At 37.5% G+C, this 12,457-nt stretch overlaps 1 protein-coding gene across 3 annotated transcripts in view; it reads left to right on the forward strand.

The window, feature by feature from the left end:
- LOC139440596 (zinc finger X-chromosomal protein-like) overlaps positions 1–12,457 on the forward strand; it is a 49,382-nt gene that overhangs the window by 13,804 nt on the left and 23,121 nt on the right. For all 3 annotated transcript variants that reach the window (XM_071220427.1, XM_071220429.1, XM_071220428.1), the window contains exon 2: positions 10,023–10,116. In XM_071220427.1, coding sequence (XP_071076528.1) covers positions 10,056–10,116 — 61 coding nt within the window. In that variant the 5' untranslated portion in view covers positions 10,023–10,055. The remainder of the gene's footprint in view (positions 1–10,022; positions 10,117–12,457) is intronic.

The following is a 12,457-nucleotide window of genomic DNA, read 5'->3' on the forward strand; positions in this document are numbered from 1 at the left end:
TACCTACTGTTTATAAGAGATAGAAAAGAGTAAGACATACGATGAGGAAAAGAATGTGAGATGACTTACAAAAGAAAAGCAGTTATGCGAAGTTCAGTGGAGGAGAAATAGTGACAGTACTAAGGGATAGGAACATGGTGTGATGTGAGAGGAAAAGTTTACAATAGTAATACAGCTCAGGAAGATGGCAAAGTGGATTAAGACTAGGGAAAAGTGCTGTGTGGGATTTGGAATAACAATAATATGATAAAAACGTATAACCTGAATAACAAGAATAAAAAGTAGAAGACCAAGATTAGTGTGTCATTTGGAATACAAGTGAAGTGAAAGATGAAAAATTAAAATTTATTACGACAGGGAGAAAAAACAAGAATAACTAACAAAACCCAAAGAAAAACCAAAAAAAGAAAGAGAAGGAAGAGAAATTAAAAAAACACAAGTTCTAATGAAGAATAAGGTGAAATTTGTGTCAGCTTTGATGGTTTCCTTCTGACTTCTTTCTGAATCCCTTTGTCTCTCAGCTCAAGGTTGGGGGTGGGTCATCCAACTTTTGGCCACATCACCTGTATTTCTTTATCGTGCCTCTAGAGGGAGCTTCTGTTGTGATTGAGAGGTTGACATTTCTGTGTCTTGACTGGGAGGCACTGTGCAGTTTTCCGGGAAACTTGTGTGTGTGTTTTGCCTGCCTCTGTACCTCCCATCTCAGTCTGTCCCATTGTATTTCCAATAATGTATAGTTTCTGCTCAAATTCCTCTCTGTTTCATGGGTAGCACAGGACAGTCTGTGTAAGAGCGTCAGCACTTTCTTGATTGGTGTAGTCCCCAGCTCTGTGTGCCAGCCAAGTCTGAAAGTGAATCCCGCTTGTACTCTTTAACTTCCTGTTTTGATGGCCTCAGTGAAATGGGGCCCTGTGACCCACGGTACTTTGTCTTCCTGGGAAGTTCAAAATGTGTTCGTTAGGTGTTAGTCTTGCTGTCTTACTCTTGGGGGAAAAAAAGACTTCTGGCTAAGATGGGCATATGGGTAAATAGGCATTGCTTCTGCATACAACAAAAGAAGGAAACCAGCCTTTATTTATTTTTTTATTGTTGTTAAAATACAGTTGTCTGTATTTTACCTGCACAACTACCATCAACTGTAGTCCCTCTCCTGATTCCTCCTTGGATTTCTCCTTGGATTTATCCCTGTGTCCTGTATAGTTGTTCCTGAAAACGGTTCACCCCCCGCCCTTATCCCCTCCCATTTCCCCTCAGGTTTTTGTCCGTTTCTTCTTAATTTCAGTGTCTCTAGTTATATTTTGCTTGCTTGTTTTGTTATTAGGTTGCACTTAAAGGTGAAATTACATGGTATTTGTCTTTCACTGCCTGGCTTCTTTCACTTAGCATAATGCTCTCCAGTTCCATCCATGCTGTGGCAAAGGGTATAAGCTCCTTTTTTCTCTCTGCTGCGTAGAATTACATTGTGTAAATATATGATAGTTTTTTGAACCACTCATTTGCTGATGGGCACTTAGGTTGCTTCCAGTACTTGGCTATTGTAAATTGTGCTGCTGTGAACATTTGGGTGCATAGGTTCTTTTGGATCGGTGATTCAGGGTTGTTAGGGTATAATCCCGGCAGCAGAATTGCTGGGTCAAAAGGCAGTCCATTTTTAGTTTTCTGTGGAAATTCCATGCTGTTTTCCGTAGTACATACACCAGCTGCATTCTCCCAACAGTGTACTAGGGTTCCCTTTTCTCCACATTCTCTCCAGCACTTGTTTGTGGCTTTGTTTCTGATGGCCATTCTGACTGCTGTGTGGTGGTATCTCTTTGTGGTTTTAATTTTCATTTCTTTGATGGCTAGTGATACTGAGCATTTTTTCATATGTCTATGAGCCCTTTGTATGTCCTCCTTGGAGAAGTGTCTGTTCAGGTCCGTTGCCCATTTTTTAATTGGATTGTTTGTCTTCTTAGAGTGGAGTTGTGTGAGTTATTTATGTATTTTGGAGATCAAACCCTTGTCTGAGGTATCACTGGCAAATATGTTTTCCCATACTGTTGGTTGTCTTTTCATTTTAAGGCCATTTCCTTTAGCATTGCAGAAGCTGTTTATTTTGATGAGATACCATTTGTTTATTCTTTCCTTCATGTCCTTTGCACTGGGGAACATAGTGAAAATGCTGATGCATGAAATATCTGACATTTTACTGCCTAAAGGACCTTTATGGTGTCACAACTTATATATAAGTCTTTTGTACACCTTGAATTTATTTTTGTGAATGGTATAAGTTGGTGATCAAGTTTCATTTTTTTGCATGTAGCTGTCCAGATCTCCCAATACCATTTGTTGAAGAAGCTATTTTTACTGCATTTTATGCTGCTGCCCCCTTTGTTGAATATTAATTGACCATAGAGACTTGGGTTTATTTCTGGGCTCTCTGTTCTCTTCCATTGATCTATGTACCTATTTCTATGCCAGTACCAGGCTGTTTTTATTACAGTGACCTTGTAATACAGTTTTATATCAGGTATTGTGGTCCCTCCCATTTTATTCTTTCTCAAAATTGCTATGGCTATTCGAGGTTCTTTATGGTGGTTCCATATAAATTTTTGAAATGTTTGTTCTATATCTGTGAAATGTGTCATTGGTACTTTACTAGGGATTGAATTGAACCTCTAAATTGCTTTGGGAAGTATGGCCATTTTGATGATGTTAATTCTCCCATGAACAAAATAAAAAGAAACAACTAGAACTGCCAGAAAATCAAATTGTAGGGGCCTAATTTGCATGTGGGTGGTAGTGACATAAGTAACTGAAAGCTGGCTGAGAGTCGAGAAAGTTACATTGTTCTCTCTCTCATCCCTCCTCCACATAAAGTGCCACAATGCAGTGAAGTGGGTTGCTCTGCCTTGGCCAATACCTAAGGCCCTGCCCCATACAACCTAAGAGGTGCGTGGAGACAAAGACATGGGGCCCAAATTAAAGAACAATCAAAACTCCAGAAACAATTAAGTGATGATGAGATAATCAATTTATCGGATGCAGAGTTCAAAACACTGGTAATCAGTATGTTCACAGAAATGATTGAGTATGGATGCAAAATGAAGAAGTTGAAGGCTATACAAAGTGAAATAAAGCAAAATATACCAGGCCTCAAATCAATGATTTGGTACAGAAGGAAGAATAATCATTCACCTGAAACAGAATGAAGAAAGAAGAATTCAGAAAAATGAGGAGAGGCTTAGGAATCTCTAGGACAATTTAAACACCCCAACAGCTGAATCATAGGGCTGCCAGGAGCATATGAGGAAGAGCGAGAAATGGAAAAGTTACTTACTTGAACAAATAATGAAGGAGAACTTCCCCAATTTGGCAAGAGAAATAGAATTCCAGGAAGCTCAGAGGGTCCCAAAGAAGTTGGACCCAAGGAGGAACACACGAAGGCACATCATAATTACATTGCCCAAGTTTAAACACAAGGAGAGAATCTTAAAGGCAGCACGAGAAGAAGAGTTACCTACAAAGGCATTCCCTTTAGACCATTAGCTGATTTCTCAAAAGAAGTCTTGCAGGGAAGAAGGATCTGGAAAGAGGTATTCCAAAACATGAAAGGCAAGGACCTACATCCAAGATTACTCTGTCCAGCAAAACTATCATTTAGAATGGAAAGGCAGATAAAGTGTTTCCCAGATAAGGGAAAGTTAAAGGAGTTCATCATCACCAAGCATTTATTTAGTGAAATGTTAGAGGGACTTGCCTAAGAAAAAGAAAATCAAAACTATAAACTGTAAAATGACAACAAATTTATAGCTATGAATAACTGAACCTAAAAATAAAGAACAAACCAAGGAAAAGTATAGAACAGGAACAGAATCAGAAAATGGAAATCACATGGAGTGTTATCAGTGGGAGGAAAGGTACTGGGCCTAAGAAGCCTAATTGGTAGGTAACAAAATAGATAAGGGGGAGTTAAGAAAAGGGTAGGAAATGGAGAAGCTAAAGAACGTATATGTACAAACCATGGACATGAACTATTGGAGGGGAATGCTGTTGGGAGGTGGAGCAGGGAGGAGGGGGAGAAAGGCAAGAAAAATTGGGACAAGTATAATAGCGTAATCAATATAGTTAAAAAAAGAAAAGAAAAGCCACCTGTTGAACATTAATCCTGTGCATCTGGTTTTTCAGATCTTCCCAGCTCCTGCAGGTTATGGGGTGGTGGGGCTCAGTTTTCCTTTCCTGGTGGTTCACCAAGGAAGGTTGTTCAATGATTAAGCTGATTAAGTCTAAGCTGCAATGATTATAGGTACCCAGTTTACAGCCCACTTCCCTCAGAGCAATGTGTTATCCACACTCTCTACTCTGTGCAGTTGCACTGGGCTGGTGATGATAAAACCACATTGCTTTGCACCCCTTTGGTCAACCTGGGAGGTTCACTGAGTAGGAGCAAATCTCATTCACAATCCTTCCTCCTGTTGGCTGGACAGCTGTGGGCATGAGGTCCCTGCCCAGTGTGCCTCAGTGCCCTTTTGAAAAAAGTGTCTGTGGGAGCCACTGCTGCTCTGGCCACTGCCTGGTTTTCCACACGTGCCAACTATCTGGCAAACTAAAAGTCCATCTCAGTCATAGCCAGTTGCTGCCTATCTCTTCTCCTAGCTCCAGCTGCTGCCGTGAACCCTCTTGCTCTCTGGTACTATACCTGGCGGTGACTGTTGACCCATCCTGGGCATTTGTGCTGTTTTTTTCCCAATGACTTTGTGCATTCAAGCCGCTCCTGGCATTGGTCTCTGATTTGCCTGCCTGAGAGGGGAGGGTGACCCAGCTCAACTGTTCTCTAATATTACCAAAGTAGAGATCACCAACTTGATCACCAACTTATCCCACTGCCATTTTTGGCATCATACTGGGGGACTTTCCCCTTCCATCTATAAGGCCACCTTAATGCTCAATTTGAAGTGTCCTCTGCATGCTTTGGCTTCCAAACTTCAAATCAGCTAAGATTGTATTGGCTGTTCACTTTGTTTTTTGGAAGATCATTTAAGTGTCCCAGTTGGGTGATAAGCAAGTGGTTTCAGCTCACACCTCCTTTGCTGATATCTTTTTCTCTCCTCACATTTATGCTTTAGTCAGAATTTACTTTTTTAATTTTGTATACTCACTAAGAAATTGTAACTCTAATCATTTTAAATACTTTTGTTCTTTAACTTATACCATGATCAACATTATAGTATTGGATTATGCTGGCAGACCATACACTTAGTTACTTTTACCAGTATACTTAATATTTTCATGTTAATAATCAGCTATTTTTAATTTAGCATTTATTGTAAAGCAGGTCTAGTGGTGATTAACTCCCTTAGCTTTTGTTTGGAAAATCTTTTTAGTTTTTTTAATTTTTATTTATTGATATATAGAGAGATAGGAAGAAAAAAGAAAAAACATCAACTTGTTGTTCCACATGTTTTAGCATTCATTGGTTGCTTCTTGTATGTGCCCTGATAGGATACGGAACTTGGAATCTTGGCATAGTGGGGTGACAGTCTAAGCCACTGAGCTATGGGGCCAGAGCCATCTTTCCTTTATTTCTGAAAGACAGCTTTACCAGTTAGGTATTCTGGGTTGGCACTAGTTTCCCTTTCAGCACTGTGTATGTGTAGCACTATTCTCTGCTACTTTGCATATTTGAACAGGGAAATCTGTTGCTAGTCCGACGATGGTGGTGCCCTGTGAGAATTTTTTTTTCTTGATGCTGTTAAGTTTTTCTTTAATTTTAGAGTTTTATTATAATGTGTCCTGGAAAAGATTGTTTTGGGTTGAATTTGTATAGAGATTCATAACTCAAACTCAAAATTTTAATAGTTTGGGAAGTTCTTAGTCGTCATTTCTTTAAACAAGCTTTTTGCCTTTTCTATCTCTCATTTTGAGCTTTCAGTAATAATTAGGTTGTTGCCCTTAGTGGTATAGTTCATGTAGGCTATCTTTACTCTTTTTCATTTCTTTTTTCTTTGTTTATCTCTGATTAAGTTATATCCGAAGCCCTGTTTCTACCTCATAATTGCTTCTGTTTGGTCCAGTTTGTTACTAAAGCTTTCTATTTCATTTTTAAAATTTCATTGCTTGTATTTTTCAACTCCAGAATTTATTCTTTTTTATGATCTTTATTTTTCTTTTAAACTTTTTGTTATGTATTATTTTCCTGATTTCATTGAATTGTCTTTTTCTGTTGTCTTGTAATTCTCTAATCTTCCTTTAAAAACAATTACTTAAAATTCTTAATGACAAATCACAGAATCTCCATTTCTTTGGGGTTAGGTGCTAGCAAATTACTGGGTTTTTTTATGTCATTTGTCCTTAATTTTTTATATTCCTTGAGGTGTTACAGTGTTTTGAAATCAGTCATCTTCTCTAGTCTTTACTTTTGGCCTTATAGTTGGAAGTACTTCCTGTCAGACTTGGTAGGGATTCTGAGGCTCTGTGACCTGTCTGTAGAGATGCCTGTTCTACATGCTTTGTCCCCCTCTTTGCGGGAATTCTTAAGATGGGACGCCTTCTCTCAGCCCTGCAAAGACAAGCTAGGTACAGAGACACTCATGTTTTGCTTACCCAGGGCTGTGCTGAATGCTCAAGTTTGTGTGGTTTCACCTAATCCCAGAGTCAGGCCTGGTATTGCTGCAGTTGGCAGTGCACACAAGGTACTAACCATGGGAGGTGTGCATGAGTAACCCACAATAAGCAGTGGGTGTAGCCATTGGCCAGTTGGGGTGATGGTAGGCAAGGTATGGATTTTCTGATGCGTCATGAATCAGTTAATAGGATTGCATCCAAGAACATGGACTACTGTTAACTTGCCCCAGATTGTGCCATAGTGTTCTGGATGTGGTAAGAAAGAAGAGGGCCTCTTAGATAGTATCCTGCACAAATGGGGAAGCTGGGGACTTTAACAGTCTCTCACTTTGCTGGGACAAGTAGTGTTTTCTTGATTGTGAGTTGTGCTGCCTTGGGGACAGGTGGTACTGTTCCTCTATCTACTCCGAGTGTCCAAAGTCTTTTTTTTTTTCTGCTTAATAGAGTGCTGGAAGTTTTCCAATGGACTCTGGGACTTCCATACATGGTGGAAGTCCATGGGTGATTGTCTCAGTCAGTGTTCTTTGGGCCAAGAACAATAAGGACAGGAGAAAACATTCCTCTGTGAGGATTTAGATTGGACTTTTGTTAGAGCTAAGGAGGTTGGTTTTTGTAGAGAAATTTGGAGAAACCTTAAATAAAAATAATTTTATTCTTAATTGGGTTGTTTATTTTAGTTTTATTTAATTATGCTTACAAGATATTTTTGCATTTATCCTTCCATTACACTTTAAAGAGGTAATAGAAGTACAAAGCCAGTTTGGGGGTGAGGAAGTGGTGACTACTTATTTAGAGCAAGTACATTTTCCATTTTCTTATGGTTGAAAAATATTAATATCACCATTATAGTAGTGGTCATCAAATAAATACTCTTTATTTGGTGTATTTTGAGTGTCACAAAATACATACTATTTTTAAAATGATTTTATTTATTTATTTATTTTTAGAGAAAGAGAAAAGAAGGAAGAAAGAGGGAGAGAAACATCAGTGTGTGGTTGCCTCTTGCATGCCCCCCACTGGGGACCTGGCCTGCAACCCTGGCATGTGTTCTAGACTGGTAGTTCAATTGGTGACCCTTTGGTTCGCAGGCTGGCACTCAATCCACTGAGCCATACCAACCACGGCAAAATATAGTATTTTAAAAAATGTATTGGATTTACATATTTCAGAAGTGACATGCCATAAATTCACTCTTAAAATATAAACTACAATTTTTTTATTTGCATATTTCCACAAGAATTACATAGTTTAAAATCTGAATGTTAAGTCATGAATACCATGACACATGCTGAGAAGTGTTTTCAGAAACTACTATAAAGGACACATGGACAAAACCAAGGGGGAGGGTGGAAGTGGGGGAGGGAGGTGTGTTTGGCTGGGGTAGGGTATAGGGGTGGGGAGACAATGCAGACAACTGTAATTGAACAACAATTTAAAAAAAAAACAGCAAACAAAGAAAAAGTGCTGTGTAAATTCAGAGATGGGAGGCATTTATTTATAGCATTTTGTTGTGTTTATGTGGTGGGGAAGGAAATGAAGAGGATAAATCAGATGGTAGAGAAGAAGGAAGCCAAGTAGAAGAAACCCACGCAAAATTTTTCTGTTTTTGTTCATACTAGGAGAGAAACAGAGATTGAGGTTGTGGTGGGGGTGGGCAGTGGTGAGGAAGGGAAGATGAGTAAAGGGAAATTATGAGAATAGGGAGAAGGTAGTTAGGGCCAGATCTTACTCGGTTGTCCAAGCTTGAATTTTATTTGGAGTCAACAGAAAGGCATTAAGATATTTTTCAACAGAGGTCTGACATTTAACTCATGTTTTAGAAAATTTACTGATCTTTACATGTGTTAATATGTACTCGAGATTTGTTTTAATTTTAGGTATGGTAAAACATTGGATATAAAAATGAAGGAAGTGAGAGAAGAAAAAAGGTATAAATGGAAAAGTGTCAGTGAAAGAAGATAAAACAGTATAAAAGGAAAGAGAGAGGAATGCCATCCATTAAGGGTCACCTAGGGGAAGGGCCATGGTTGGTAAGAAGGCAGAGGAGAAATGACAGCATGGTTCAGAGTCCAGCAGGAGGGAGTGGGCAAGTTAGGGCAAGTATGCTAATTTTAGAATTGGAATGTAGCTGTAAGAGCTGTACCTAGTTATTTAGTACCTGGGCCTGGGGTATTTTAGAGTGGGGGAATATTATTTTGGTACATAAGTTCATTGTTGGTGGGTGCTCTGGTTGGTTTATATCAGGATGTCCTCACTGAGAAGACATGCTATCTATAGAATTTCGATGGCTCTAGGAGGGACTGTGTCTTCAGGATTAAGGCCCCAAATCAAGACTATGTACAATGCAGAATGTAAGAAAATGTATTTCATATGCTATATTTATTGAAAATTTAATAAATACATTTTGAATATTGTGGACAAAAATGATAAACATTTAAAAAGCTGTTATCTAATAGCTATTAAAGGTGAAGTAAAAAGAGATAAACTGGCTATAGAAAAGGCCCCTTTCTGATTTCTGTATCTACTGACTTGCTTTTTAGGCATCTAATACAGCTATTGTGTTTTTTGGATTTAAACTTTTTTTTTTAACTGAATTCCTCCAGCTAACCTTAGCCAAATTTGGTAAATAACCTTCAACTTTCATGTTCATCTGTTACATTTTTATTCACTGGGGGGGAGAGGGCACATGCACATTTGCTAGGCTTGTTTATGGTTTCAGATATCTTATAGCTAGATTTTGATTTTTTGTGTTCAAAGATGAGTGTCTTTTTTACCTGTTTATAGCTGGTACCAATTTAGCTGTGGCTGGAGAATATAAATGTACTTTGAAAATTATTTCTACAATCCAAAGGTCAGTTAAGAGAGGTTATTGTAAGCTATGCAGAAATCTCAAAAGTGTTTATTACCATTGTTAAGAGTTTTAAATTTTTACTGTTTTGTAATATTTTGGTAGGAAGATTGCAAACTACATTAAATTTAAAGATGTAATAGAATCTTGGTGAAATTTTTCCAGTAACCTACAAAAGGTGTTGAAGTTGAACTTAAAAGAGTAATTGGACCTCTGATGGAGAGAAGACAAGAGAGAGTGTGGGAGTCTTTTGGGGTGCAATAAATGTTCTCTATCTTAATCTGAATGATGGTAATGCAAATTTATGTATGTAAATTATTAAAGTACATAATTGAGATTTGAGGATTTTATATAATATTGTGATACTGATTAAAATAATACTATTGTCAACCTTCTTGATTTAACTGCTCTTAGGAGATAGCTGTCTGTATGTCACTGAAAGCCAGTATGTTCTCATTGATAGGTGTCTGATGAATCAAGAAATTTGAGAATTTTAGAAATGTAAATATCATCATCACATTTTAAATATGTGACATAAAAAAGTTAATGTTTGGTATACTTTATTCCCTAGTTTAGGCGCTGTGACTAATGAGAATCAGAGACCATGGATGAAGATGAACTTGAATTGTACCCGCAAGAACCAAACACATTTTTTGAAGGAATAGGTATATCTGTTTCTTGAGGGGTTCTACTTTCCATCTGCCCAATACGGAGTTGCTTGTTAGGATCATGAATTGCTAGATATTATATTGATTCATAAGTGTCTTGTTACTTTGTTAAAATCTCACTGCTAGAATAATAAGTAACACCGTTAACATCAAAATCTTAACAATTATCTCCAGTACTTCTCATATTTTGCAGTTACACCACTAAGTCCAGAGAACATTGATAGGACACTTTGAAAGTGTTTCTTGTTCAGTTCTGCTTGCATAAGTTTACTATTGTTGCCATAATAAATTGCCACAATTTTAGTAACCTAAAACACCACCAGTTTGTTACAGTTTTGTAGGTCAGAAGTCCAGATGTAGTGTGGTTCACCTGTATTCTCTGTTTGTAGTTTCACCAAGTCAGAATCAAGATGCTGATAGCTGCACTTCTTTCTGGTGTCTCTGAGGGAGAATCCTATTTTAGGACATTCAGATTTTTGGCCAAATTTAATTCCTTGTGGTTTTAAGGTAGAGATTCTTGTTTCCATACTGACTATTAGCAAATGCCATTTTTTGCTTCTAGAGACTGCCTTTATTTCTTCTGTGACAAAAATGGGTTGAGTCCCTCTCACCCTTCATATATTTTGGGCCTTCCAATCCATCACATTTTCTTGACTGCCACCAGAAAGCCAGTCAAGATAATTTAGTTATCTTTCATCCATACCTTATTTAGATCTACAGGGTTTCTTTTATCATGTTATATAACATATTTAAAAGGTCTAGGAATTAGGATTTGGTTATCCTTGAAGGACCATCGTGTCTACCATTGTCTGCACCTGGTGCGCCAAACATATATGTTCGTCCCAAAAGTAAAATCTATTTTCAGATTCAACATCTAAAATTGTTATCTGAAATTAAGCAGTTGAGAAATTCCAAATATTATCTAAAATGTGTGCTGTAAATACTCTGGTATTTACATTATTATCAGAGTATTACCAGTTCATTAAGTATAATTGCACCCAACAGAAATTGTAGGGGAGTTTCGAATATTCTGGTTCAAACAAGGTGAAAGGAAGGTTAAGTGTAGTCAGTATTCGAGGTAAAGCCATTCCATTTTGTTTCAGTATTGAGAATAATCTTTTATGGTCCATGGCGTTCTTAATCTTGGTTTTTTCATTTAACATGGTGAATGTTTATAGCTGTGTAGTTTTCATTAGCCTGCTTCCTGCACGTATAATTTAGGAGTCCAGCAGTCTCCTTTATCTTTGCCCCTTTTCTTCCAAGTTAACATTGATTCTGATGATTTAAGTTTTTAGAGAATTTTGTGTATTTTCTGTGTATGTCATAGGAATTTACTCTGTTAGACAGAGACTCATTTACATACCTCTCTCAGATAATCACATTTCTTTCTGACTTCTACCTAGATGGCTGAGAGACAATACCCTTATTAAGTTCCTTTGAAACACCCAAATTTGATTTTCTGAGGCACATACTTGAGTGGCCGCAAAGGACATTATATTTTGATTATTTGGATATCAGGCAAGAATTACAAAGTCACATCCTGCTTTTCCCTAGAACTTGCTTTCCTGACAACAAATCATCCTAGTTTTAACTGTTTTTCTCTTGTTGCTATCTATGATGGCAGAGAACTTCCCCGTTACGTCCTGCTATGTTTTTTAATCAGTTGTTCCTACGTAAAAACTTTTCTTCAGTTTTACTTAAGCAGCAAGAAGAAATCAGCAACATTTTCAACATTCTACTAAAATCTTCTCAGCCAAATATCCTAGTTCATTGTTGTAATTTATGTCTTCCACATAACTGCAAGATACAGTTTTGCTATGACATCTGCTGCAACCTAACAAGGATATTATATTTTTTAGTTTATAGTAACATGTTTCTAACTTGCTTTTGCCCTGACTAGCAGTGTTCTTAAAGACATCTCTTTTAATAGTCTTTACATGACAGGTATTGTATTAAGTCCTTGTATAATTTCTCCACCTTGGTCATTTTCTCTGAATTCTCACTGGCATGAGTTGTTAACATCCATATGGTATTTCTCTTACTGATCTATTCAAGGAATGTCTGACTGCAAAGCAAATTGACATATTAAAGTTTATGTCTGTCAGCAGCCTACTCTCTGGTATGGAATCTGTGTTCATTTCTATCACTGCACCAAATATTTAACAAGCTTAGCAGTTTAAAACAGCAGAATTCATTGTGTCTATTTTTTAAAGTATATTTTATTGATTATACTCTTACAGTTTTTTCCCTTTATTCCCCCTTTGCACTGCACCCACTAACCCTCCAGGCTTACCCACCTTAGTTCATGTCCATGGGTTGTACATATAAGTTCCTTGAC

This window comes from Desmodus rotundus, chromosome Y, assembly GCF_022682495.2.
Source record: "Desmodus rotundus isolate HL8 chromosome Y, HLdesRot8A.1, whole genome shotgun sequence".
Taxonomy (NCBI): Eukaryota; Metazoa; Chordata; class Mammalia; order Chiroptera; family Phyllostomidae; genus Desmodus; species Desmodus rotundus.